This window comes from Bipolaris victoriae (genome assembly GCF_000527765.1).
Source record: "Bipolaris victoriae FI3 unplaced genomic scaffold scaffold_8, whole genome shotgun sequence".
Taxonomy (NCBI): Eukaryota; Fungi; Ascomycota; class Dothideomycetes; order Pleosporales; family Pleosporaceae; genus Bipolaris; species Bipolaris victoriae.
The window spans coordinates 262,445-288,194 of NW_014575384.1; the positions used below are offsets into that span (position 1 = coordinate 262,445).

Consider the following 25,750-nt stretch of genomic DNA (forward strand, 5'->3'; position numbering starts at 1 on the left):
TCTTTGTTCTATTGCAAAATACAAGTTGATAAAGCTTTTTTTGGAGATCTTCACGACGACTTAATATGTATTTCTTTTTTTTTCCTTGTCTAGAAACTCGGATATATATATGTATAGTATAGTATGTATAGAATATCAAAACTCAGTTTATGAAAGGATGTTATTAGTTGTTAGTTGTTGTTTTGTATATCCGCTTTTTTCCGTTACCCTACTGTTCCACATATTCAGTCAAAAGAGAATTTTTAGTATAGAGAGAAAGAGAGAGAAATCATAATTCCATTTCATAAAGATTATCCATTATCACTACTTTATTAAAGCTTTTTCTTGTCATGTTCAAAGCGTAGTTATATCCATCTATTCCTTCTTGTACCCAGTGTACTCTCCATATCCGCCCGCAGGAGGTGGATACGCGCCGTAGTCTGCGTAATCAGCTGGTGGGTTTGGGTTCTCAACTGGAGGCGCGTTTCCGTAGTCTCCTTTGGTATGTTTGTTAGTTTCAAGAGAGAAAGAGAGGAGGTGAAGACGTACCGTAGTCCGCGTACTCGGCAGGGGCCTCAGTGGGTACGTTGGCGTAATCGCCTTTATGTTTGTTAGTTAAAAAGATAGAGAGAAGGAGAGAGATAGAGAGAGAGGGAGAGTCTGGTGCAACGGAGAGTCCTGCACGGAAGGAAATTGGGGGGGGGGGGGGATTGTCACTTACCGTAACCGTCATATGAGCCTTGAGCGATTGGAGCGGCAAGAGCGCATGAGGCGAAGGCGAGGATGGCAATGAAGGACTTCATGATTGTGGATAGTATATCGAAAACGTCTGTCAAGTTTCGAGTGAATGGAAAGATGGGAAAGTGTGATTGATCAGTTGGATGATTTATAAAAAAACGACAAAGGAAATGGTGGTCTTTTATACATCAACTGAAGCTCTACTATCTACATATTTCCAACACATCGCTTACGGAACAAAACCATACTCGCTTAAACCAACCTACTGGCTTCCGTACCCGAGCTGAAAGACTACGGTGACTCGCTAGTCTGTATACATCAAGCCACTTGCTGATCTCATAAACCTCTCTCTCTCTCTCTCTCTCTCTCTCTCTCTCTTGTGGACTATCGTGGCTGGGTCGAGATTCTATGGGCCTGGAACAAGGCAGGGGGCCTCAAAAGACCCTCCTTCTTTCGCGAGCGAAAACGCCAGCGCCCAATTTCGCTTCTCTGAAGGCCTATCATGAGGTTAACGAAATGTCAATAGTATGGGTAACGTTATGATTCTGGATCTATAGGAGATCTTGGCTCCGAATGCGAGATGCAAGGTTTACGGCATATGATCGGGTTTGTTGCTATGTGATTGGTACGGTATTGAGGCTTGTTGTTACTTTTATTGGTATCTAAGAGACTAACTGTGAGCCAGGCTGGCATTGTTTGGACGGTGACAAAGTGGCGGTATACGATTCGTTTGTTGAGCTGGCAAGCAAACTTGCAGCGATGCCTCGTCAGATAGTTCCTGGGCATGTGCCTAGTGTAGCCGCATCTTATACCGCATTTCAGCGTCTTCTTCTTTTTCTTCTTTCTTCTGCAAGCTGTGGTTTTGTGCTTCTATTTGAAATGTGCTTTTGCAGTGTTGTGTCGATGTTATCAATTTTGGTCCGAACTTGACTATGTATACGATCCTCCATCATCACACAATATACAATTGACATATACCAAGAGGTTACTATCTCAAAATTTAAGTGAGGCAATACAAAAGCCTCAATAAGGCTAATTCAGCCCTATGCGCCACTAGTAACTATGAGTGGACAATGCCTCATGAGTTGTATTCAGCTCCTGCGGGGTATTCCGGGTGAAGCTGAACTACCAATTCTGGGCAAAGATAACGCTATACAGATACAAACCTTGCGAGTTTTACGGTGAGGCAAATAGTCGTGGCATGTGCTGCTGGATTATTCCCCTCCAATGTTCAGTTGACTGACTGCCTCGTTCATCTCCTTCACTCTCACCATCTTTGCAACTATGATTTTTAATATGCCCAGCTTCGGTCTACGAGAATGCTCTGATAAAGAGAAAATGACACAAGCAGAAGACTGCGAGAAACTACTTTCGGTGAGCGCTCGATCGTCACTCGAATCATGGCCGCTGCATCCAGCACCACAGGGGTTGTCCTGGAAGATGGCAACTTGTCTCATCTGCTTCACAGCAGTCTTCTCTGCCACATTTGGAGCGTGTGTGGTCATGCTACAACAGCCAAATGCGGATGCTTTCTGTGCGAGGCTTACTTCAAAGTATTGTATGTCTAGAAGAGCTACTTGTTGGAAGGCACTTTACTGAAATCCACTAGCACCTATAATGCACGACGTCGGTGTTACCTACAAGCAGTTGCAATTTAATGGCTCGCTCATGGTGTCTAATCCATATCGACTAGACGCAGGTGCTGAAGTTGACGCAGCATGGAAGTCGTTGGGTGTGGACTGTAAGTGAACTAAGTCATGAAAGCCATCGCCCGCTAACATCAGTACAGACCATGCGGTGAGAGTACCGGCAAACGAGGCACAGCAATCTGGTCTTGCATTGGATCAAGTCCAGATCAAGGAAGAATATGGCGGTGGATACCCTGCACACGTAGAGGGGTTGCACCATCTACATTGCTTGGTATGTTCCTATCAGGCACGCTTAGCAGCCAATACTCATTCGGGTTTAGAACTTGTTGCGCAAATCTCTAGCCTGGAATATCAATTACTATCACAAGCAAGGCCTGGGGCCTTTCTCCAACGATGCAAATGTCCTAAAACACCACACCAGTGAGTACCGGATGCTTCTCTGTACAGTGGACCGTACAGCTCACAACTTCCTTAGCACATTGCCTCGATATCCTGCGACAGCAACTCATGTGTGTCATGGATGTCGGAGTTCTTGGCCAGGTGTGGTATCAGCCGCCTGGTAAACCGTTACAAGCGTTTGTCGATTTCAATACTGTCCACACGTGTCGTAACTTCGATGCAATCCGAGACTGGGCGGAGAAGCACCAGTTGCCAGGTGTAAAAGATACACCCGATGATTTCCTCGCTTTACCGAAGGAGGGCGATCGAATCTATCACGAAGTCCCCTAGCGTAAATACTTGGTCCGGTGGTGATGTGTACAGCAATCTATGTATTATTACCAAAAGGGCTCGGAATTATCTAGTGTCGCCCACTCGTCGCCGCCATCGCTCCAGTCTCTCCACACGTCCTTGGGAACTATATCTAGATGCCCACAACGAAGCGTGGCAAAGTCGACATCAAAGGGATGTGCTTTGTACATTTCACCCGAGGTGCGAGCGTGGTTCATGAGATCGAGTTTGTACATACGTACTATTCGCGCAGCTGCACGAACAAACAGTTCTTTCTGTGCATCGTTGTCCCAAATTTCTTCTGTCAGCATCATGACCATGCGTGAGATGTTGGGAAAACTCCGCAAAACATTGGACAGACTGCCGTCTCGAAACCCGTGTAGAATAACTTTTGTTATGGCAATATTTCTCAGTTTTGTTGGATGGCAGCCAGTCGCAAGGAGAAAATGAGCCAACAAACCCACTTCTGGTGAATCATCGTAGTGTTTCACGCGCGGCCCATGGAGTTGAAGCAGTAGAATGTCTGTATCGACGCGGAAATAGAAATCGTCACAACTGGTTCCTGCGAGTCCAGTTGGGAGATGGACGATATGGTTCGCCTTGGTGGCCTGATAAAGGGCTTCTGCACGCGACTCCCGGCACAGGTTCACGGCTATGGGAGCCGAGCTGGGGCAATATCGTGGGCAAAAGTGCTGCTCGTCGTGCCCCTCATCGTGAGGCTTGGTTTCCAAAGCCACTAGCCGAGGTGGTTCGTTGAAGTATACATTGGCCCAAATTTGTAAGCGGAGTTCTTTGGGCAGCAGTGATATGGCCATGTCTAAATGTCTAAAATACATGTAGTAGCGACCCTGAAGCGGGGGATGTGGGGGGTTGAATGGAATGGCGTTCTAGAGGGTTCGGAACTACCGAATCTGGACGTCACGTGCTAGTGCGTCTTTGCAGCCATCCCCAACATCTGGGTTTGCGACATTACGAGTCCACTCCACTTTGCTCCACAGGTTGCGGACACTTTACTTGATACCGTTAACTATCCTCCATACTCACAAATGTATGTACTACGCCGGCAGCGCAGAGTGTTTATCGGTCTGGAGGATTCCGTTTGTCTCGGCGTCAAAGTTTTCTCGGTCTAAAGTCGCGGTATGTCTGGAAATACAATGGCCATGGCGGTGTACTTGGTGGAGATGCGACCACAGGTTCGACCATACTGTGCTCCCCCCCGTGTCCCCGCGCTAGAGACACTCCGCCCAGAAGATCATTCCGCTTCTATGCAATTGCAATGGGGGCTATGTGGCACAGCCCAATCGCGAGTCATTGTGAAAAAGCAACCGTCTCGTGGCGACGTCGCGTCGAAATGTTGAGGCCGGTTGAGCACTATCGACAGCCGGGCAAGGGGCTCTAGATATAGAACGTCTACACGGGAGACGCATGTCCAGGATGAGCCTGCAGGCTACATGGGCAGCAAGACGAGCGGGGAGCGCCCTGGAGTACTTAACACTGAGTTCTTGATGAGGCTCTAGGTGGATTCGCGACGGGTGTCCCACTGGAGTCCCACTGGAGAAATGGACGGCGCCAAAAGGTGTGGAGTTGTTGGTCGCGCGACCCGCTGTATGTGAAGTCACACTGACATAGGCGCGGATGCGATGCCGGGCAAAAGGTCTAGTTTTGTTGGCATTGGGCTTGATCGACGATTCGGAGGGCGTTCAATGGCTTACCTCTGGGGCTCGGAGGAGGCTGAAAGATTTGAGGCTCCATGTGACAAGGCTGGGCATCTTTGCAGCCGCGTTGTTGGCCGTGGAGCTCTTCCCCCTCCCCCGCTTTAAAGCCAAAACCACCCCTCTTCCAGCGTCATACGGCAGACACCGCACAGCAACGGCACGTGTCTTGACCCCGACGACTGCCGATTAACCACCGAATCCTCCCGTCTTCTACGATGCTCTCCCTGCGATCTGCTCTCTACCACTTCACCTTCAATCCGTGAATTCGACTGCCCTTGCCCTGGCCTTTTCTTGTCGCAAGAACCTTTTGTTGCTGCGTGCCCGAGGACCAAGGCCCTTCTTCACACATCACACCCCATACACATCTCTGCACCAATATCATAAAGCATCTGGTGTATTGTGCGACCTAATCGACGTCGCTAAAAATTATTCCGTGCCTCAACTGCGCCCGAGATTGCTGTTAGCGCCCAGTCCTAGAGAGCGACGCCGCCGAGTAACCACTGCATCTGTCGCGCTTATCCCACAGCTTCGATCGCAAACGGAAAGCCCTTCTCGCACTAAAGGGTCCGCCTGCGCATACAAGTGCAAGCAGAAAAACAAAGTCTACAGCATGGCGACACAAGACATCTCCGCGCACGCGACGGAACCTCAGCCGGTGCCCAAAGAAGAAATCCAGGAAGAATCACAATCGCACTTGGATGAAGGGAAGCTGAAACAGTTCTTTATTGGATCCATAGATCAAGGAACTACGAGTACTCGCTTTATCATCTTCGATGGTCTCGGTGAACCCGTAGCCCAACATCAGATTGAATTCACCCAAAAGTATCCTCAATCAGGGTCAGTAGACATCTGCACCACAATCAAAACTTCTCTCTAATCGGCACAGATGGCATGAACACGATCCATGGGAAATTATTGACACGGTGGAACAATGCATCGACAGGGCTACAAACATTTTCTTGGACAATGGCCACAATATCGAGGACATCAAGGCTATTGGTATCACCAACCAGCGTGAGACCACAGTAGTGTGGGACACTACCACTGGCCTGCCTATTTGCAACGCAATCGCTTGGTACGTATGGCACATGCACAAAACGCACATGTGATTTAGCTGACCCCGGCTCGTCTGTCCGTAGGCCAGATACCAGGACTAAGGGGTTAGTGCGTGAGCTGAAGGATCGAAAGGGTGCTGATGAGTTGTTGAATTTGACCGGTCTTCCTCTTTCAACCTACCCGTCATCGGTCAAACTGCGCTGGCTGCTCGATCATGACGAAAACGTCAGGAGTGCGTACGAAGAAAAAAGACTTTCGTTCGGCACCATCGATTCTTGGATATTATACAACCTGAACGGTGGAAAGGATGGCGGAATTCACGTAACAGATTCAACTAATGCATCAAGAACCATGTTCGTCAATCTGTAAGTTAGCCACTCGCCACTATATTTTAGCCAAAAGCGCCAGCATTCGCTAACGCACCGACAGGCACACCGTTCAATACGATGACAAGCTTCTGGACTTTTTCGGAATCGATCGCACCAAGGTAAAATTACCAAAAATCGTCCCGTCTTCATCGCCAGACGAATTTGGGTACATAAGAACCGGTATACTGGAAGGTGTACGGATTGCGGGGTGTCTCGGTGATCAATCTTCGGCTCTAGTTGGTCAACAAGGGTTCACACCTGGTTCTGCAAAGAATACGTACGGCACGGGCTGTTTCCTGCTGTACAATGTTGGCGAAAAGCCTGTTATCTCCTCGCACGGCCTTCTGGCCACCGTGGCGTATGATTTTGGTGGGAAACGGAAGCCAGTGTATGCACTCGAAGGTAGCATCGCCGTGGCGGGCAGTGGCGTCAAGTTTCTCATGAACAATATGGGCTTCATTACACATTCGCACAAGATTAGCGACTTGGCAGCCTCTGTCGAAGACAATGGTGGATGCGTCTTTGTCACGGCTTTCAGTGGTCTTTTTGCACCTTACTGGATCGACGATGCAAAAGGCACCATATTCGGAATCACTCAATTCACAGAGCGGGGTCACATCGCTCGCGCAACCCTTGAGGCAACGTGTTTCCAGACAAGGGCAATTCTCGACGCCATGGAACTAGACAGTGGTCACAAGCTCAATATGCTTGCAGTTGACGGTGGAATGAGTAATTCTAATTTGTGTATGCAGGTATGTGAATGCTGGTTTGATATTTCTAGAAAGTCTTTTCTTGCTGACCACGAACAACAGACTCAGGCAAATATCATTGGCATTCCTGTAGATCGTCCGGCAATGCGCGAAACTACTGCGTTAGGTGCCGCCATCGCAGCTGGATTTGCTGTTGGCGTATGGAAAGAATTTGAAGAGCTGAAGGAAATCAATCAGAAAGATCGCATGATTTTTAAACCAAACGTGGACAAAGAGGTCGGTGAGAAGATGTTCAAGAAATGGGGACGGGTAAGTCGTCGCGATCCAGAGATTGCGGGTGACAAAAGTAAACTAACTTTAAGTTCTTATCTAGGCTGTCGAGATGTGCCGCGGCTGGTTAGATGCTGGTGAAGCTAATGGAGAATTCTCATAATTTGCATCTGTATTGGAGACTAATTTATCCATAAACGATTCAGTGTATTTCTCCTTGGCGCCAGGTAGTACGGAGTTGGGAAGCTTGCTTCAGAAAGTACCAGTACACTGTGATATGGATGTTCATGCTCTGGGTGGGCTACAAAGTGGATTGATAATCGACAAGATATTGTGGGCCAAGCGGATTTCTACAACCGCCTCTAGTATAGACACTGCCCTAGCACGGCGTGGGAATGAGATTTAACATTATCGGTATTGGATAAGCTAGCTCAACCATCCTGTGACGTTGCCGTTCATATATGTACTACCTCATGTTCAGCCTGAATGTCCCATGCGTCTGGTCAAAACGAAGTAGCATGAAAATCACCTACATGCCTAGTAGAATTTTACGCATTGCACCAATGAAATAACGTCAATAAGGCTGCCAAGGTGTCATTACGGTCGGTGCATGCGCATGTTGCCTAATGCAGGCTTCTTCGCGTCTCACGCCATTGTCATGCAGATGCGGCACGACGTAGTATACAACTAGGCTGAATGTAGCCGTACTGGGGACCAACATTGATGATTACTCACTGATGTCTTACTTGACTAGAAAGATACCATGTAAGAATAGTACCGTAACGACAATAACAGGGCAGGTAACAAGGAACAGATATTGCTGAGCCCTCGTATCGAACTTCCTCGTCTGGACACCGTGGTCGCAAACTTGCTTGCTTCTTTTTTTTCGAATGAGTCCAATCATCCGCCAGCAACATAAAGACTGGTGGCAAAAAGAAAAAAAACAATCGAATCCCCAGGAACGGTATCCTAGTATTTTTTTTTCCTGCAAACACCTGTAGTAGTATCTGGTCTGGTCGGCATTGGCGAGGAGCAGCTACACCTAGTTCTACGCTTGAATCCTGATTCCAGGCCCACGACTAGGAATGGAGCATATTACCCTTTCATCTATTTTGCTGCAGCAGGCCCACCTTTGGGTGGTGCATGGAGGAGCGGCACGTCGCTTCCTTCCGCGGACCTGCTGTACCGGGTGCCTGGTCTTCATGTGTTTGCATGCATCAGGTACTGAGCATTCCAGGACGACTTGTGAAAGATGAGGTTTTGCCATTGAGTTTTTTTTGAGCATAGTAGCGCTTCCGATAGTGCCGAGTGTGCTGTCAAAAAGACATGATGCAGTTTGAAAGTATCCTGGAGCCGTCTGTATCCGCGTGAGTGAATGGACGGACAGCGTAGCGGTGTAGACACGAGCCCAAGAAAAAGTCACTGCCAATCCCATTGCTGGGAGTAAGAAAAAAGGGCAATACGGCGAGGATGGATACACGTGGCTATGTGAGGGAAATATCTACGTACGTTCGTGGCGTCACATGGCACTGATCTACTAGTACCGAGTGATAGCCGGCAGTACTTAGTTAGTGGACGCCGTCGTCGGTCTTTTGTAGACGGCGTCATTTCGCGGTTATACCGCAATTGTCGTTTGGACACAGTCAGGCCTGTGAGTGGGGGCCCAGACGTACCGTTAGACTATGTCACACAACCATACAAACTTGCAAGTAGTCGCCGTATGCGGGACGGCAAGCGATGATTGCGCAACACCTGACCTCCGGATGCTTTCGCGATGCAAACTGGGACCGGGGAAGCGGGACAGCAAGCATCGAGGATGAAAAATCGGTGAGTAACGGTGTAGCCAAGTACTTCAGTTTTGGAGGATGAAACATGTGCCGCGATACCACAAAACGCGTCGTGTTGGCGTGTGTGTGTTTGGGCGGGCGGGCGGGCGAAGCCATGAAAATGCCGCTACGACGACGTATATCCAAGCAATACTCGACGTTGTGCTTCGAGATGCACTGGATGTGGGAACCAGAGCGACCCCGGCCTCGAAGCTTACTTTTGTCTACCGTCAGGGATACTCCAACGGCTGCAGGCACCCCCCCGGGCCACCTCGACATGCAACGGTACAGGTAAGTCGTCGATCAACCCTGACCTGTGCGCACGCCTGTGGCTCCGAACTTAGTGCATGGGAGGCTTGTCCTTGCCACCAGATGGCCTCTCCGCTGATTATCACACCCCTGGGGGTCAAACCGACGTTCATTACGCACGCTACCCTACCATCTTATCTCCTGGACATGGGGACATCCCGTTGATCCGCTCGGCGTCCGCATTGGGCTGCAAGCTTTCGCTCAAGGTTGCTGGAAGCGAACAGACTTCAAACATGGACGTCTCCACCCAGCTCTATGGCGTGTAAAAGGCTCGACCACACATGAGAACCCGGTCCCGCTGAAGCATCCATGTCCGCTACAATGATGCATGCTTGCTGCTGATGGACCAGGTTCAAATCGACATGGGGGCGTAGTGGCTCTGCACAGCTTCCACGGGTACCTGATCGCACTGACGCCTATCCAGCTACTGTGTCTGGAGACTACTATAACATAGCGGACCGTCGCGCGCATCTGCATGCCAATCAAGCTTGAAATTTCTCCATCCAAACGTACCAACTGCATTGCTTGCCTTGCCGTCCCATTCCCACCTTTTTGCCACATTTCTGCGGACCCTGTGCCCACCCTACAACTGTACCACCCCCTCACATCCTTCTTAACCGTCTCTTCTATATCATCATGTGCGACTATACACAAGTGCAGTACAAGTGTACGCACGTCCGATATGTTGTCAAGGCATGGTGTACCAAATATCAACAAACTCATGTACGGTGCCCGGCAAATGTCACTGCAGTGTAAGAACCCATATGCCAAAAATGCAACAACCTTCATCGCCATACTGACCCCTCATTTTAGAGAATATAGATTGAACGATAATTGCGGTTCGTAACATCACCCCCATATGGCACTTGATCATGTTCATTCATACTAACATCAACCTAGGCGATTGTAGACGATGACACCCACCAACCTCAGTCCTCTTCCTTTTCCTGTCTGTAAAAACAAAAAGTTGTGACATTACTCGGCGTTACATGGTGGACATTCGCATAATACCCATTTTGGAAGTTGTTGTTTTTTCTTTTTCGGCACCTGTTGATTTACTAGTCGAATTGCATCATCATTGTCCTTCACAAGAGTCATGTATTGCTCTCCGCCATTGTTGTTTCCCCTTTCCGCAATAAAACACAATCTCTCTGGACACTGAGGCGAAATTGCAGTCAGTCGGGTTCGACAAAGTCGCTCAAAGGTCACCGGAATCCTCTCCCCCTCTCTCCCCTCACCAATCCAAGGGGTCCAGGCTCGACGGAAGGCATTCCGTGCATTCCAATCTTCCCCCCAACCAACCAACCGGCCTTGGGCAAACACGGAAGCGCTCAGAATTACCCCAACGGTGAAAAGGCGACATTCGGCATTCCCCAATAGTTCAGACAGTGTGCTTGTTACTGCATTAGCCAAAGCCCAAGTCAGTGGAGGATCACCTGTCTGCCGAAATTCTATCGGGACGGCGACAACTCCGGAGGGTTGAAAGCCACGCCCGCTAGTGAAGAGACAGAGTGGCCGGCCGGCCACCTGTCTAGGAAGGGTGCAACACGAACGGGATTCGGAAGAGGCACACAGCCGATCGATTTGTCTGCCCTCTTGCCTTCTTCCGTTTCATGTTTGACATGCAGTTCGCCTGCAAGGAAAATCACAATGAGAGCCGAGAAACATCAGCCCTTCGGCCCAATCTCGGCCTGCGCATCATGGCCCTAAGCTTCGTATCCATGACGGAGTGAAGAGCCCGTGGGTGGACAGTGCCTGTCTCGCATTGCAATATGGACACCTCCAGATGGCTCGGTTTCAAAGTCTCAAGCCCATTCATCAAGTTGCGACGGAGGGAGAGGCAGCGGGCGGTGGTCTGGTTTTTTTGGTCTGGCCGGCTAGTAGCGGGAAGTTTGAATGGGGGCGCTTGCTTTGGGGGGAAGAGGGGGCGTTTGGTATAGAAAGTGTACATAGTACTGTGTACGGGGGCCTTGGATTGTGTCGATTCAGGCACACATGCAGCCATAGTCGACTTATGCAAGTCACCGAATGGAAGGGTGGAACCATAGCCCCGTGAAAAGAAGCATAGTAGGGCATCAATACGCGTAGCTAGCAATGAGCGTCTGGCCAATGACAGGGCTGAGGTTGGTCGGAGCACGGGCCGCCTTGGCTGTCTGTCACTCTCTGTGTCGACACAGCAATCTTACTGCCACAGCCTGCCCGCCACACAAGCTTACTTTACTACTATACATATGTACGTACACATGCGCTTATCAACATCTCATCATCGTATATCCACATCGCACACGAGTCACTCTCCTTTTCTCCTAGTCCTTTCCATGGCCACATGGCGTGACAGGCATTTTGCCGCCCTTTGGGACCTTTGCTCATCCTCCTTACCAGGCCTCGACGCTCTACTCGTATCAAGGCCCAGCCCTTTTTTGCGCAAATCACTCTTCCCCATCATCCAGGACTGTGCTCAGCCACCTTGACCATCGGGCCGCAGGGTCTCACGACACAAGGACGCAGCTTCGACCTGGTGACTCTGGTGCCAGCATCGCACCAGCCGCGTCGACGATGCATGTTCCGTCCTATGCCCCTCCCCACAAGGTCGTCATATGCACCTTGCTTGCCGTGTCCTTGATGCTGACCTCATGTGAGAAAGCAACAAAAACGATGCTGAATGATTGCCAATATGAATCCACTTCTGTTTCACCACCAGACGTTTTGTCATCTCCCCCCTCCATTTCATCTACCCCAAGGGAATGCATTCCGTCTGTACATAGAGCACATGGGTGCTGTTGCAAGTCCCGCGCGGAGTCGCCTCGTCCGCCTCATTGAACAGCAGCAGCAGCGGCGGGAACAACTTGCGCCTATAGCGTGGTGGTCGCTTGCGATTCACCGTAGAAGCATTCTGGAAGGCGAATCATTGGACGGGTTACCAAAGCGCGACCTATGCGTCGTGGATCTGCACCAACTGACTCGCACTCGACCCAAATCATGAGGCAGGAACCAAGAAAAATTACGGCGCAGCATCTCTTGTCTTGCCATCGCGTGTGCGCTTTTTTTTCTTGTCAAGATGCTACGGAATCATGGGATTGGTCCGGGTACTGAAAGCCGGACGAGCGACAGGTATGTATGCGTATGTACATACATGTGTATATATGTGAGCATACTTCCACGCATGGAGGAAATTCCTTGGCCCTTTTGGATTGGTATTCTATCGCCAACTCGTCCAACTAGGTACTCTACTACTAGTCGCTATATGTACTAAAGTACTAAACATACTAAATATGTAGATATGTACAGTACGTACCGCGCTTGCTTGGCCCACGACAAAAATTGCTCAGGTTGAAGGTTCCAAGACCATGGCCGTGCAGTTTGAGCTGCCACTCAAGAATCGGTACTGTCGCTCCGTCATCAAATGTGTCTGACGAGTGCGTAGCTGGGTCAAAAGTTGGTTGCTTTTGTCGTTTGGGGTTTGCAGTTCCGATTCCCCGACCTGAGCAGCTCAACCTTGACACGACATGGGCTGTGCAGTGCAGTGCACGCGCTGCTCAGCCTAGACGTATGTGTGTGTCGTGACGGGCGCCAACTTGGTTCTTGTTTAGCGGCTGATGACGCGCCGGCTCGACCATCCCATGGTGCAATTGCGCTAAAAAAAAAAGTTAAGTACAGAGTATCGTACTACACCCAAAAAAACCGTCGTCCTTGACTCGCGTCCCTCTTCGCGTGGAGAGCCTCCCGGCATCCCACTTACTGCTCGCTAAGTTGTATACGGTCGATGAATGGGGGGAGGGAGGGGTGGGATCATGGATCGTGGTTTTAACCTTGACACCGAAGCCGCCCTTAGATGACACGAACAATCATTCCCTTGCAAAATGTATTCCGCATAGCTTTTTTCGGCAACAGCCTATCACGGTCGCGCGCGGATACGCGGAACAAATACGCCCAATTTGCGCATGCCCTTGATCATCTTTTCTAGGGTTGGTCGCATCCAAAACTGCATGGGTAATGTATCATCCGGTGTATCTTTCTTGCTTACAACATTGTTGCTAATCCAGTCCCCCATCGACGTCGTCTGGGGAGTCGGGTACGGCCGCTAGCTTTTGCGAACACCACAACTGTACAGGGTCCTTACCAGTAATTTAGCGGTTATTTCCTTCCTTCATCCTCTTTTTTGGGGGGGTTTGTCTTGCTTCCAGGCTAAGGATTGCCGTCGAGTTCCACTTACCCCCCCAATCCCTGCCTTGAAGTTACACTTTTTTCTCTTCCACTTAGGCTGTCGATTTTCGCAGCCACAATTTTACACATGCCGGAGAATTAATTTTTTTTTCCAAGGCAAACACTAGTAACCCGCACAGTAATAGCGTGAGTCGGCAGTTTGTGACGTGCGTCGGTACTTGTGTGATGCACGATTGTCAATCAAGATGCTTTCCTCGAGGGCGCGCGCGCAACGACTACCATGACTGGCAGGTGACACAGAGTCGAAGGACATGCCGTTTCACATCTTTTTTGGTGCTCCAGGATCTTCGCTGGACGCCTAATCGGTACGGCCCGAGCTGTCAAGAGATGGATGAGTAAATAAAAAAACACCCCCCAAGTCTGGCTTGGGTTTGCATGTATTGAAGAAGCCCTGGAGCCCGTCCTGACAGCGGTAAGATTACGCGTGCGCCGACAGAGGGCGAGGAGAAAATACGTGTATGTACTATGTACCGTATATGCCGCTGATTAGCAACGCCAAAGTTTGTCAAGAAACTCTGGCCAAAGGTGTTTTCATTGCAAGGACTGGGATCTGCATGACTTGTGATAGGCTGGCTGTTTTGGTTTGGGGGGGGGGACAACGGGGGGGGGTGAGGGGAAACGGCAGACAGGTATTGTAATTTTCTTCATCTTCACAAAACCTTCTTTGGACGGGCAAACTCGGCGTTAGGGGGGGGTGTTGGTTGCACAAAGACCGGACACGCGACAAAAAGGCTTATTACATCCGGACCGGAGGGGCCATCGCCGATGTCCAGGTCAGAAAATACTTTACAGCAATGCAACAAGAGGTCCCGCCATGGCAAGGGCGGAGTAAAGTCCGTGGCACTTGGACAGCGGCACTTTCCCGCCCTTGCTTCAATCTGAGACGTACGACAAAGGTCCCAAGTATGACGTGCAGCAGGCTATTGAGCTAGTCGCGGATCACCTCGGAGTTTTAACGTCGGGTCATGCGCGAGTGTGGAGACGATTAATTGGAGCACGACTACTTTTACCACAAAACAGCAAGAAAGCGGGACGCAGAGACGAAATTCGGTTCGCCCCCGTTTTGAAATATTTAAGAACCTTGATTTTGTCTTGCATTATAGGCTCGGCGGACCTGGATGCCGCCCAGAAGAAGAACGGACACAGATATAGTTGGCGGGCTGACAACAAAAGGGCTACTACTCCAATGCTCGCTCCGTTACAAGGGGCCGGCGGTGCTTCGGTGCTTCGCTTCAACCTCCGCACCCCCGCCGGCGCTACCCATGAGAAACGTGGGCAAGCTCAGTTTGGCAAGACTAGCAGTCTAATACCGGATCTGCGCGGGATGGCTAGTAAGGTGTGTATGGACCTCGAGTACATTTGTAGAATAGGAAGCTAGACATGGTCATGGCAGGGTCAAGCATCTGCCGCCGCCCCCCCCTTCTCTTCGGAAGCATGGAAACGACGACACGAGCCATGCTGACGTTGAGCTGCCGCAAGCATATTACCGGGGTTGTTGTCGAAGCAAATGATTGCGAAACTCATGGCGATGCTGGCGCCATGGTGCTTGTGGCAATAAGCCGATCGCCTATAATCCATAGGGCTCGGGTGTCGTAAATGCACGAAAGCCTGCAAAGCTTCCCGCCTCATGTCCACCTCCGCCTTTCGGTCACATCGCCGAAGCCCGGTGAAGACGGAGCAGGGCTTGAAAGGAACGAGGCTAGCGTGGAGGGGGTAATATATATATATGTGTGTGTGTACGTATGTATGCATGTATACTTAGTAAGTATGGATGTACGGATATAGATGTAGGATACAGCCGCATACATACTTACTTACTAAACGTACCTATATGTAGGGTGTGCGTCTTTTTTGGTCAAATAATATTCCTATGTTGCAATTGGATGACAGGCCATGTGATATGTGTGCGGATGTGCCTCGGATGACATGACTCGCTATTGGGAACAAGTGACTGGTGGCCTGAAAATGTGTACATACATTGTCGTATGTATCTCAGTATCTACATCACATGCGTGTGATATAAATGGTCAATTGTCTGGACAATGCTTGATCAAGTGTCAGCCAACAACTGCATCATGGACACGATCGACGGGAGCTTCCGGCAAGGGGGGTTGCAAGTCCAGAAGGGCGGATTATGAGAGGCAGTCATGACATGATTTAGCACATTGCATATGGTAAGTTGTGGTTGCTGACTATTGTTCGTTTGGATCCGTATCTCGCTCGGTTTGACTCGCAATTCTTGCCGTAGTACCCTGATGTCTCGTTGTACCTGCCTCGTCGCATTGGAAGAACGGCCGTTCCCATCTCACAGCTCACGCACATCCACACGGTACATGCGTTTTTTGCATCTGCCGAGAGGATGTCTGTGAGCGTCTTCGTAGCCCAATATGATTGTGGATTCGTAGTGAGCCTCGGTCAGGCCTTTTCACCGCCCGTGGGCCGAGCTGCAGCCGTTCCAAGATCAAGCAGCTTGCAAGGCTGACTGACTGCAGGATTGGGTGTGCGATGCTTCGTCTCGGGTATTCCTGCTTCGTTACGGGTGCACATGAAGGGGGTGAAAGATTGAAAGTATCGGTATGTCGGACAAGCGTCCGAGTCAGGAAGGACGACTCCGTTAGCGAGCCGTCATCATGGTAAGCAATATGCGGGGCCCATATAGGGCTGCATGAGCCGGGAGCACTCATGTCAAGGTCTAGCTCTGGAGAAAGAGAAAAAAAAATTAAAATAAACCAAAACCATGGTGGTGACAACGAGCGGTAAAGTCCGCTGTCGAGGCGTGGGAAGTTTGAATATCCTCAGCCGTGTGAACATGTCACTTGCTTACGCTCGTGACGCGGGATGCTGCATTTTATGCCGGTCTGCATAATATAAAAGTCAGAAAAGACCCGAAAGGATATGCACGACATGAATGAGACGTGTCGGTGTGGGCTATGGCAGAGAGGCCATCCTGGTCGGCTACAATATCGAATTAAATCCACGGCCAGGGTGTTGCGTGTTGGTTTTGGGTGTGTCCATGTCACGAGCAGGTCGGTGGCGCAAAGTGTGAATCTTGTTGCTGTGTGTTGAGGACGGGGTGGGTGCGAGTGACGGGTCAAGACGCATGCATGCAAGCCGTGTGCTTGGTAAGTCGGACATACAAAGGCATGTGAGCAGGCGGCCAAAGTGCAGCCGTTGAGCCAGAGTTGGGGCGTGAGAAGGTGAGAGAGCGTCTTTTTTAGCGTGGCACTAGATGCACCCTGATTGGACGCGACGACGTGTCCCCGAGGCGAGACTGCTCACGGCGCCGCCTTGTCTTCTCATCCGCATTTAGCATCCAAACATAACATGTCCCTACCACAAGACATCCCAACCCCCGACAATGCCTTTTATGTGCTCGTCACGGGCGCCAACAGGTTTGCAGCTCGAACACGCTAGGCTCGGTGGCACACAGTTGACTCGTTTCGCAGCGGCCTCGGCCTCGGGATCGGGACTCGGCTGATTGATGAGTTTCTCCAGACCCGGCCCCAGACGGAATCCCTCGTCCTCATCATCACCACACGCGATCAGCGCAAAGGCGACGCCACGATTCATAGGCTAGAGCAGCACCTGGCGAACACCATCCGCTCCCATGAGCGCAAGCTCCCAGGCATTGCTCAGGTTCTGCGCAACCGCGTATACTTTCGGCAGGAGCGTTTAGATCTGCTCAGTCTGGTCTCGGTGCAGAAGCTTAGCAAAAAGCTACGAGAGACGACGCCTAAGCTCGACGTGCTCATCTGCAATGCTGGCATTGGCGGCTGGACAGGAATCAATTGGCCCCAGGCCATTTGGACCATCCTCACCAATTGGAGCCATGCCATAACCTGGCCTACGTACAAGATCTCTGGTATTGGATGGCTTGCAAAGCCCCAGATACAGGCAGAAAAGGAGGTGGAAGAGCCGCCTCTGGGCCAAGTCTTCTGTGCCAATGTCTTTGGTCACTACATGCTGGGCCACTATCTTGCACCGCTGCTGGCCAAGCACCCGAAGAGCAGCAAGACGAGGGGCCGCATCATCTGGGTCAGCAGTCTTGAGGCGTACGACCACGTGTTTGATGTGCAGGATATCCAAGGCATTCTTTCCGACATGCCATACGAGGTCAGCAAGCGTTTAACGGATGTGTTGGCGATTTCGTCAAGGCTACCATGTACAAGGCAGTCGGTGGCCCGGTATCTGGAGACAGGCAAAGGCAAGGCCAAGGACGAGGATGACAAGGAGACGACTGAGCCACGGCTGTACGTCACGCACCCGGGGATTTGCGGAACGGCGATTATGCCGCTCCCGCTGATACTCGAGTACTGCATGCTGATTGCCTTTTATGTGGCGCGATGGGTGGGCAGTCAGTGGCACACGATCACGGTGGAGAAGGGGGCGACGGCCATGGTGTGGCTAGCGCTTGTGAGTCAGAGCACCCTGGACAGCATCGAGGCAAACGAGGGCGTGGGCAAATGGGGGAGTGCAACAGACTTTTGGGGACAGGAGCGTGTAGATCGCACCGAGGTGCCGGGGTGGGGTTGGGGAGGCAAGATTGGAGAAGAGGGGAGGAGAAAAGGCAGGGATCCGTATGCAGAGGACCTGTGCAAGGAGAAGCAGGAGCGGTTTGTCGAGACGGGGACCAAATGCTGGGAGCAGATGGAAAGGCTGCGTGTCGAATGGGAGGATCGGCTGCGTAGCGCTGGAGTGGGTGTGGACATGTCGTGAGGCAGCAATCTTGTCGGCACATGGAAGAACCGGGGCAGACAGATGGGCAGGCAATCGGACAGGGTGTATGTTGAGTATATACGTACGTACGTATGTGAGTAGTGTAGACATGTAGGTACATGGTACAGTATGTGTGTGTATTATTGGTATTGTTTCTAATGGGGTGTAATATTGATGGACGAGGTTGTGCTGATGGTTGATATTGGGTGGTGGTGGTGGTGGTGGAGGAGGTGGAGGAGGAAGAGCAAGGTTTGGGGCTAAGTACTGTCGCCATGCTTGCCCCGCTCCTGCATGCAACAATGTCATGCTCAAAGGCCCAGTCAGAGAGCGCAAAAGGTCGAGGAGGTGAAGAGGGCGCATAGCAGGTACATGTACTAGCTGGCGACCGACATGAGTCCGAGGCATCGGAGCATGGTCCGATGGGCGATCACTGAAGATGGGTATCTAGTCTGGACATGGCTATACTGTGTGGTGAGTATGTAGTGGTTTACGATAGCTACATGGCCGATTTGAGGCTCGGGCCTGTGCCGGCGAGGATTGACAGGTGAAGGGCGGGTGCTGGATAGCTCAACAGCCCGAGTCGGTCGACGGCGTGCGGTTCGTTGGCGAGCAAAAAGCCCCGACGACAAGTTGCCAAAGCAACTGAGGCGAAGGAAAAGTATATCATGACGCCCGTGGCCCGTCGGCCGTGTGTCCATGTCGTGGAGCAGTGTGGATGGCAGCTTGGCAAAAAAAGCACGTGACGGAACCATCCATGAGCGGACAACCAATGCAGCGCTACTGAAGACAGTCGGGTCCAGCCCACCGACGCCCAGCAACAGCCACGGCCTTAGGGAGGCGCCGCCCGTTTTACCATGCGAGGCAGCCGTCCAACAGCAGGGCGAGCTGGCACGTCCGTGTTTTGATGGGCATCGAGGACGTGTGTGCGAGTATGGATGGATGTGCATATATGGTGTGTGGAGAGAGGGAGAGGGAAGGGGAGGGGTGTTCGTGACGCCATGCAGGCCTCATGCAGGTCGGGCAGGGAGGCGGCCGCCCAAGGACAAGGGGGGGCGGCGCCCCTCGAAGCCCCCCATCTCCCCACGCACTCGCCGACGGCGGACGGTTGCAGTGGAAACGCGGACGGTGGAAAAGTGGACAGTGGACAGTGGACAGCTACTAATAAAAGGCGGGCGCCCAACATGCAACAGCAACATGGCAGCCCGTTGGACTGGGCCGCTCACTAGCAAGTCCTTAATGCTTCCCCTTCTCGCTTGACCCTTCAGGGCTTAAGGCGGCTCCCCGTGGCAGGTGGCGGTGGTGGCGGCCCTTGATGCCCGATTCATCCCCCCCTTTGACCATTGTAACTGTGCCATTGACCCCAAGTCTGCTCTTGACGTGCACCACCACCAACACCACTCCTCGACGTGCGCCAGCAAGCCCAGTACCGTGCGCCTTCGTTCTTATTCTTCTTGCTCGTCGCTACATTGCTTTTGCCACACTTGCGCGTGTCATCACGCGTCCTAATGCAACCTATACACTAACCCAAATACTCAGCCGCCACCGTTACTCTCCCACAATCACTGTACATACATACAAACATACATACAAACATAACATACATACACACACGTGTGAGGAGGATACACTACAATCCACTGCGACGCGTCTAGCAACCAATCAATGGAACCCAAGGGCGATCCGCTCCCGAGCGACTTTCCTCCCATCTTCACACGCGACACTACACTTGGCGCCCTCTTGCGCGCACCCCCGCCATACATTGTGCTCGCACACGACTCGACATTCACAACCGCCTAGGACCTCTGTGGTAGAAACAAGGTCGTGATTCTGGCCTCTGGTTCCCTCATTTATATTCTTCACCTGCAGCTAAAACCCACGCCGTCGGTGTTTAGAATCCCTATACCACCATGTCTAATTCGCCTTCTCTACGCTCCTCCTCGTTTGGAGACATGCCGACTCCCTCTACGCCAGACTCCACACCATCTGCCGCCTCACGAGGTTCCTATTTCTCTGTTGCCCCCAAGTCCGAGTACCTCAAAAATGCAATCCATGCACGGAGGGCCCAACCAAGTCCATCCCTACCCCCTCAGGATTCGATACCCAAGTCTTCTTCGCCTGCGCCAAGCTCTGCACAACAAAAAGACGCCCGAGTCTCACCGGATATTTTTCTCCAGTACGCTCTATCCGAAGAACAAACAGCGCCTGTTTCTCCCGTCCAGCGGAAACGACCCTCCGACTTTGGCTATGCAACATCCAAGACGAATAGAGAGCTCAGCAAAGAGATTGAAAGGCTCAAGGAAAGTCTCATGACTGCCAACCTGCGCGTCGAGCTGCTCAGCAGACACAAAAGGGAATCGCAAGCCAAACTCGCCTCAGCCTTGGAAACAATAGAACGCCTTGAGCCCGTCGAAGACGAGGTTCATGATCTCCGCGCTGAAAACAAGAAACTAAAGCTTAGAGTCAACAGCATGAAAGAGGAAATGGCACGTCTCAACAAAGTCAACGAGGAACATCGCAAGATCAACGAAGAGCTCACTACCATAGCAAGCGAGAGTGCTGCACACTGGTCGGCCCACGAATCCGCCATTGACGAAGCAGCTGAATGTATAATCAAGATGGAAGAGGAGAAAGCTGCCCTCTCCCAGGAGCTTCAGGAGCTCAAGGAGCGAGTCGCTGCCATTGAACGTGTCTCTTCAGAAACCCCGCTCGCCGCTGGTCTTGACAAATATCCATCGCGTGTCTACAGCGTCGACGAATCGCGGCCTTCGACTAGCCATTTTGACTCGGACTACTATAGTCAGCCTGATTCACCCCAGCCAAAACCAAGCAGAGAATCGGTCAATTCTTTGGTGCCTTCTGAGCGATCAAAAAAGTTTCTTGATTTGTCCGAGCAACACAGACGATCAGCTCGCGATCTGGTCAAGCGCATGTCGGCAGCATCCTTAAGAGCACTTTGTGATGCAACTCCGTGTCCCAGCTACCAGCAGCACATTGCTACTGTCGAAGAAGAAGAAGATAGATCACCTACTCCCCGGAAAACTTCTGTACAACGCCGCAGGGGCTATGAGGCTGCTTCACCGGCTTTGATGCCTGCGGCAGAAATTGGCCTTTCTCGACCCCATACCGTGGCGCCATACGCAGAGACAACATCCCACCCAGATGGCCTTCGTGGTCTATATCATCCTGATCGATCTAGGAATCGCAGAGCAAATAACCTCCGCTCAGCTTCGGGCCAATTCGAGAGCCCCACAAATATACATCGTCTTTCCACTCGTCCACAGACCACATACGAAACAAGGCAACGGCCTGGATTTGCAGATTCTGAAGTCGATCTTACATCGGTAGTCGATCCGTTAGAAGACAAAGAGCGGTGGTGGCGTAGCATGGACCGCCTAACTATTGAACAAGTAATTGCCCGCTATACAACATTGGAATGAACGACCTTAATCTAACACGAATCCAGCAACTATCCAAACCCGAGAACCGGCGAAGCTCAATGCTCTCGTCACTCCGATCGGATCGGTTATGAAAGACAAGAAACTTTGACGAAGTAAGAAATCATGTGCTTCAGCCAAGGCTGGCTTGCCCATGTCTCTCTTCGCTAAACCTACTTGTCACAAGTGGAAGAGGGCGAAACGGTTCGTTCTGGACGACATGCTGCATGGAGAGGTCATTGCAATACCCTAATGATGCCTACGATCTTGAATATTTTCTTTACATCCTTCAACTGGCGTTTTACCGAAGAGGGAACCAATCAAAACGTACTCCACATTAGGAGGATAATGACGGCTAGGCGTAACATCAATGGTGCATTAGCATCACGAGGCACCGGTTTGGATAATTGTCTTTGTCCACTTGGAGTTTAGCCAAGCAGGTATATACCCTTGATACCTTGAAACTACATTGTTTCGTTGTGACTAGACAAAGTACATTCGTGTTTGTACAATTATTATTATTATTATCACTATTAGTATTAGTATAGTTAATCCACTCTATTTTAATCAATGTATGTCTACTACTCTAGAACTTGCGTGAAGAAGAAGAAGATTCATCAAAGTCATTATGTACACGACATGATGACTTGTACGTGCCTATATCTCATTTTAAGAAATAATGGGTTTGCATCTCTGCAGAAGCAAAAAAAAAACGAGAGAGACAAATATCCGCACAAGCACATGGATCTCCCATCATTTTCACATGTTCAGTCTTTGCTTTTTCCCTTGATTTCTTACTTCTTTCCCGCCACCACGTGGTGTTGTGGTTCAAGAGCAAAAGTAACGTATCGATGCAACAACCTTGTCTTGTTCGCGCGCGCTCACGCACAGGCGCCTTTGCACATGCCGCGCGCCTGTTTCCGTTTCCTGAACCCCCCCCCTTCCCCCATCGTCATCGGACAGCTTCCACTCTCGCGTTATCCCATCCACCCACTCTTTCCTTTGACCTCCCTCCATTTTTTTTACCACCAACCGCGCCCTCTTTTTTGTTTAACGCACGCGCAGACACCGTCCCACCCCAACCCACCAGATATGCGCTTTTCGCCGTAATCCACCTTGCCCTACCTACCCTTTGTTTTTTTTACCTTTCGTAACACGTGCGACTTGACAAGCTACCGGCGCAATGATATCCTCGGGCTTCACCAATGCGCCCGTCTCGCAGCTCCTCGTCTTCGGCACCGTCATTGCGGCCCTCCTCGCCACACTCACCGATACAAGATACTATCTGCACATACTCGTTGTGCCGCATATCTGGGGTTATGGCCAGTTTTGGCGTTTTGTGACGTGGCAGGTACGTTTTTTTTGGCTACGACTTGTCTTATCCTGGGGAGAGGAATGTGAAAAAGGGGAAAAATATTACAATGAGGGAGACGAAAAAGAAGCTAATGTGGGTGAAATGATTTTAAAGGCTAGCTATACGAATTCTACAGAAGTGCTATTTGCGGTTGTTTCGTTCTACCAACTACGCGTTATAGAGCGGTTATGGGGAAGTCGCAAGTTTGCTGTAAGTTCTTGTTCTGTTTCTATTATCCACCAATAAAAAAGCGATCTCTTTTGTAAAATACAAAATAGCTAACGGGGTACTCTGATTAAAATTAGTCGTTCCTCGTTTCGACTCTACCATACACCACACTCCTACCACCTCTCATCCTAACTTTTGTCCTGCGGCCCCTCACGTTTGGGCATATGAATCACCTCCCCGCCGGACCCACTGCCTTGCTCTTCGCCCTCGTCGCAAACTACTACGCTGCCGTCCCATACACATATCGCTATAGCATCTCTCCCTGGGCACCTACCACAACTGCCTCCGCATCCTCCTCACAATCCATAACCGCCCTTTGGTCGCGCAGCCTGACGCTAACGTCGAAATCGCTCTCCTACCTCCCCGCTTTACAGCTCGCCTTCTCACAGTTTCCCGGTTCCTTGCTCGCGGCTGCCATTGGCTGGGGCGTCGGCACCGCATACCGCCGGGACTTGCTTCCGGGGGCTACTCGTTGGCGCGTCCCCGGATGGATGGTTGGCGAGGAGAATCGTGATTCAAGAGGCTTTGAGGGGCTGAGAGCGAGATTGGATGCAGAGAGGGAAAGAGAGGGTGGGGCCGGAGATGGACTCGCGACGGGCATATTGGCGGGTGAAACGGGAAATGCACAGCAGGCCAGGCAGAGGAGAACGTTGGGCGATGTTGTGGCCGAGCAGTTCAGAGGGAGGGGATAGTCTCTTTTTTTTTCCTTCTCATTATCACTTCTGTCTTTTTTTTTGTTTCGTATGAGAGGGATATGGCTGGTATAGGGTACACATGTATATATTTGGGCCAAATTATTGAGTATTATCTTGGTCATAAAGAAGTTTGGAGAACCGAAAGAGAACTTAGTCATATGCGACAATCTACCATATATTCATCATTTCATCCTCTCTATTTTCACCTTTTCCTAACTTTTTTTTCTTTCGATTCTGACTCTTGTAAATCGACTCCTCACCAAGATCAACAGAGTCGTTCTCAAAGTAGAAGTAGAAGCAGTCACAATTTGCACATAGTATATTGTGATCAGATTACAAGGTAAATGTATTCATTGAAATATACTGGAAAATGTTTAATACAGCATTAAAGCGTATCCCGAAAAAAGATAGGCCCATTACAAAACTCGAACGAGGCCATTGCCACTCAACCGAAACGCCGTCATCATCATGCAAGACAAACAGACTGTCTTTCTAAGGATTAATAATTTAGTGCTTGCCCCTGTCGTCACTGCGAGCCGCACTCTTCTTCTTCTCAGCCAATGCCGTCTCGTGCTCAGCCAGCTTTTCCTCCGAGGAACCGTCCTCCTTGAACACCTTGGCGCGGTCGACGGAGCCAGGAATGTGCTCGGGTAGTTCGCTGCGACCGATAAGAGTAACCAGGATGCTGGCGCCGACAATCATGGTGAGAACAAAGCGGTATACGGCGTACCAGTCGGGAGTCCAGCCACGGTATGCAGCTCCTATAGTTTTGTCACGTGTCAGTTATCGAATTCAAACGCAAAAAAAAAGAAGAAGAAACATCATGGTGGAAATACTCACGGGTATCAACATAGTAAAGTGCAGTGAAGCCCAGGAATTGAGTAATGAGTGCACCCTCGATAGGCATCATGAGCGTAGACCAGGCCACCATGGGCGTCACGACACCAATGGCATACCGCTTGTACCCTTGGTAACCACCGTAACCCGCCCACTCGAGTCCCCAGTGAATAGCACCCAGAAAGCTCAGAATCGACGCGCCGTATCCGACCTGGAGGGGCTCAATCAGGTGCAGCAGGTATGTAGCGTTCTTCTCGGAAATCATAAAGCCGTAGCCGGCAACCGAGTGGTTGAGTTCCCACGATAGGTAGAGGGTCGAGAGCGAGGTTGCCAGGTAAGGAAGCGTGCCGGCGAGACCCAGGTAGAATGCTTCGCGGGGGACGGCGGCAAGAGAAAATGTGTCTTTGACTGTGTTCTAACCCAAATGTTAGCGACGTGAAGCCACATGTTGTAGGGCAGGACACCCCGATACATACCACATCGTGCCTCATATCAGCCATCATATCCACCTCCTTCTGCGGCGTATTGGCCCCAATCTCAGAAAACATAGGGTGAGTTGTACTAGTACTCGTCACCGTCTCGGGCGTAGGTTTTATTGCCTCATTTCTGTATCTGCTCTCTGCTTGCTTCTGTCCCTCTGTCAACTTGCCATCCGCCATGCATCGGCGCAAGATGGCGGATGAAGCCGGCTTTAGCGCATGTGCTGCTTGACGCAACTGCGGTCTCTTCGCAGCCAGTGACCCAAACTGCGTTTGCCATTGGAGTGACGGCGCTGTGCGGGAGAAGCATGCAGCTGGCCGGGCAGCTGTAGGTGCTGCGACGGACCTTAACGCTAGACGCGACGCTCCGTTGCGAAGCATATTAGATTTGATGATAGAAGGGGGGGAGAGCCACACGGGAAAGAGAAAAAGCG

General features: G+C 50.8%; 14 protein-coding genes across 14 annotated transcripts; 10 read left to right on the forward strand and 4 right to left on the reverse strand.

The window, feature by feature from the left end:
* Window positions 1-354: 354 nt before the first annotated feature.
* Window positions 355-782, reverse strand: COCVIDRAFT_22963 (hypothetical protein; the record flags this gene model as incomplete). Its single annotated transcript, XM_014705439.1, has 3 exons — window positions 355-476; window positions 529-579; window positions 701-782. 3 exons carry the CDS (start codon window positions 780-782, stop codon window positions 355-357), a joined length of 255 nt encoding a protein of 84 aa, XP_014560925.1.
* A 725-nt stretch (window positions 783-1,507) lies between these two features.
* On the reverse strand, window positions 1,508-1,666 carry COCVIDRAFT_87779 (hypothetical protein; the record flags this gene model as incomplete). Its single annotated transcript, XM_014705518.1, has 1 exon — window positions 1,508-1,666. A coding segment is annotated over one exon (159 nt), but the record flags the coding sequence as incomplete, so codon positions are not given.
* Window positions 1,667-2,157: 491 nt separating this feature from the next.
* COCVIDRAFT_34029 (hypothetical protein) lies at window positions 2,158-3,095 on the forward strand (the record flags this gene model as incomplete). The annotated part of the gene is made up of 5 exons (XM_014705519.1): window positions 2,158-2,275; window positions 2,327-2,458; window positions 2,507-2,637; window positions 2,687-2,786; window positions 2,842-3,095. The coding sequence occupies 5 exons, from the start codon at window positions 2,158-2,160 to the stop codon at window positions 3,093-3,095; spliced, it is 735 nt and encodes a 244-aa protein (XP_014561005.1).
* A 47-nt stretch (window positions 3,096-3,142) lies between these two features.
* COCVIDRAFT_34030 (hypothetical protein) lies at window positions 3,143-3,910 on the reverse strand (the record flags this gene model as incomplete). Its single annotated transcript, XM_014705520.1, has 1 exon — window positions 3,143-3,910. The coding sequence occupies one exon, from the start codon at window positions 3,908-3,910 to the stop codon at window positions 3,143-3,145; it is 768 nt and encodes a 255-aa protein (XP_014561006.1).
* Window positions 3,911-4,311: 401 nt separating this feature from the next.
* COCVIDRAFT_87630 (hypothetical protein) lies at window positions 4,312-4,494 on the forward strand (the record flags this gene model as incomplete). Its single annotated transcript, XM_014705521.1, has 1 exon — window positions 4,312-4,494. A coding segment is annotated over one exon (183 nt), but the record flags the coding sequence as incomplete, so codon positions are not given.
* A 926-nt stretch (window positions 4,495-5,420) lies between these two features.
* On the forward strand, window positions 5,421-7,377 carry COCVIDRAFT_87676 (hypothetical protein; the record flags this gene model as incomplete). The annotated part of the gene is made up of 6 exons (XM_014705522.1): window positions 5,421-5,647; window positions 5,697-5,885; window positions 5,950-6,231; window positions 6,296-6,986; window positions 7,047-7,253; window positions 7,318-7,377. 6 exons carry the CDS (start codon window positions 5,421-5,423, stop codon window positions 7,375-7,377), a joined length of 1,656 nt encoding a protein of 551 aa, XP_014561008.1.
* Window positions 7,378-8,299: 922 nt separating this feature from the next.
* COCVIDRAFT_87622 (hypothetical protein) lies at window positions 8,300-8,470 on the forward strand (the record flags this gene model as incomplete). Its single annotated transcript, XM_014705523.1, has 1 exon — window positions 8,300-8,470. One exon carries the CDS (start codon window positions 8,300-8,302, stop codon window positions 8,468-8,470), a length of 171 nt encoding a protein of 56 aa, XP_014561009.1.
* Window positions 8,471-8,951: 481 nt separating this feature from the next.
* Window positions 8,952-9,615, forward strand: COCVIDRAFT_34032 (hypothetical protein; the record flags this gene model as incomplete). Its single annotated transcript, XM_014705524.1, has 3 exons — window positions 8,952-9,045; window positions 9,189-9,331; window positions 9,385-9,615. 3 exons carry the CDS (start codon window positions 8,952-8,954, stop codon window positions 9,613-9,615), a joined length of 468 nt encoding a protein of 155 aa, XP_014561010.1.
* Window positions 9,616-9,985: 370 nt separating this feature from the next.
* Window positions 9,986-10,196, forward strand: COCVIDRAFT_87763 (hypothetical protein; the record flags this gene model as incomplete). The annotated part of the gene is made up of 2 exons (XM_014705525.1): window positions 9,986-10,101; window positions 10,163-10,196. The coding sequence occupies 2 exons, from the start codon at window positions 9,986-9,988 to the stop codon at window positions 10,194-10,196; spliced, it is 150 nt and encodes a 49-aa protein (XP_014561011.1).
* Window positions 10,197-14,367: 4,171 nt separating this feature from the next.
* COCVIDRAFT_12395 (hypothetical protein) lies at window positions 14,368-15,243 on the forward strand (the record flags this gene model as incomplete). Its single annotated transcript, XM_014705418.1, has 3 exons — window positions 14,368-14,476; window positions 14,677-14,909; window positions 15,154-15,243. The coding sequence occupies 3 exons, from the start codon at window positions 14,368-14,370 to the stop codon at window positions 15,241-15,243; spliced, it is 432 nt and encodes a 143-aa protein (XP_014560904.1).
* A 1,654-nt stretch (window positions 15,244-16,897) lies between these two features.
* On the forward strand, window positions 16,898-18,289 carry COCVIDRAFT_12396 (hypothetical protein; the record flags this gene model as incomplete). Its single annotated transcript, XM_014705419.1, has 2 exons — window positions 16,898-16,965; window positions 17,020-18,289. The coding sequence occupies 2 exons, from the start codon at window positions 16,898-16,900 to the stop codon at window positions 18,287-18,289; spliced, it is 1,338 nt and encodes a 445-aa protein (XP_014560905.1).
* A 1,907-nt stretch (window positions 18,290-20,196) lies between these two features.
* On the forward strand, window positions 20,197-21,726 carry COCVIDRAFT_12397 (hypothetical protein; the record flags this gene model as incomplete). Its single annotated transcript, XM_014705420.1, has 1 exon — window positions 20,197-21,726. One exon carries the CDS (start codon window positions 20,197-20,199, stop codon window positions 21,724-21,726), a length of 1,530 nt encoding a protein of 509 aa, XP_014560906.1.
* Window positions 21,727-22,906: 1,180 nt separating this feature from the next.
* COCVIDRAFT_22969 (hypothetical protein) lies at window positions 22,907-23,997 on the forward strand (the record flags this gene model as incomplete). Its single annotated transcript, XM_014705440.1, has 3 exons — window positions 22,907-23,074; window positions 23,192-23,287; window positions 23,383-23,997. 3 exons carry the CDS (start codon window positions 22,907-22,909, stop codon window positions 23,995-23,997), a joined length of 879 nt encoding a protein of 292 aa, XP_014560926.1.
* A 510-nt stretch (window positions 23,998-24,507) lies between these two features.
* On the reverse strand, window positions 24,508-25,697 carry COCVIDRAFT_34036 (hypothetical protein; the record flags this gene model as incomplete). The annotated part of the gene is made up of 3 exons (XM_014705526.1): window positions 24,508-24,761; window positions 24,841-25,252; window positions 25,314-25,697. 3 exons carry the CDS (start codon window positions 25,695-25,697, stop codon window positions 24,508-24,510), a joined length of 1,050 nt encoding a protein of 349 aa, XP_014561012.1.
* Window positions 25,698-25,750: the final 53 nt, after the last annotated feature.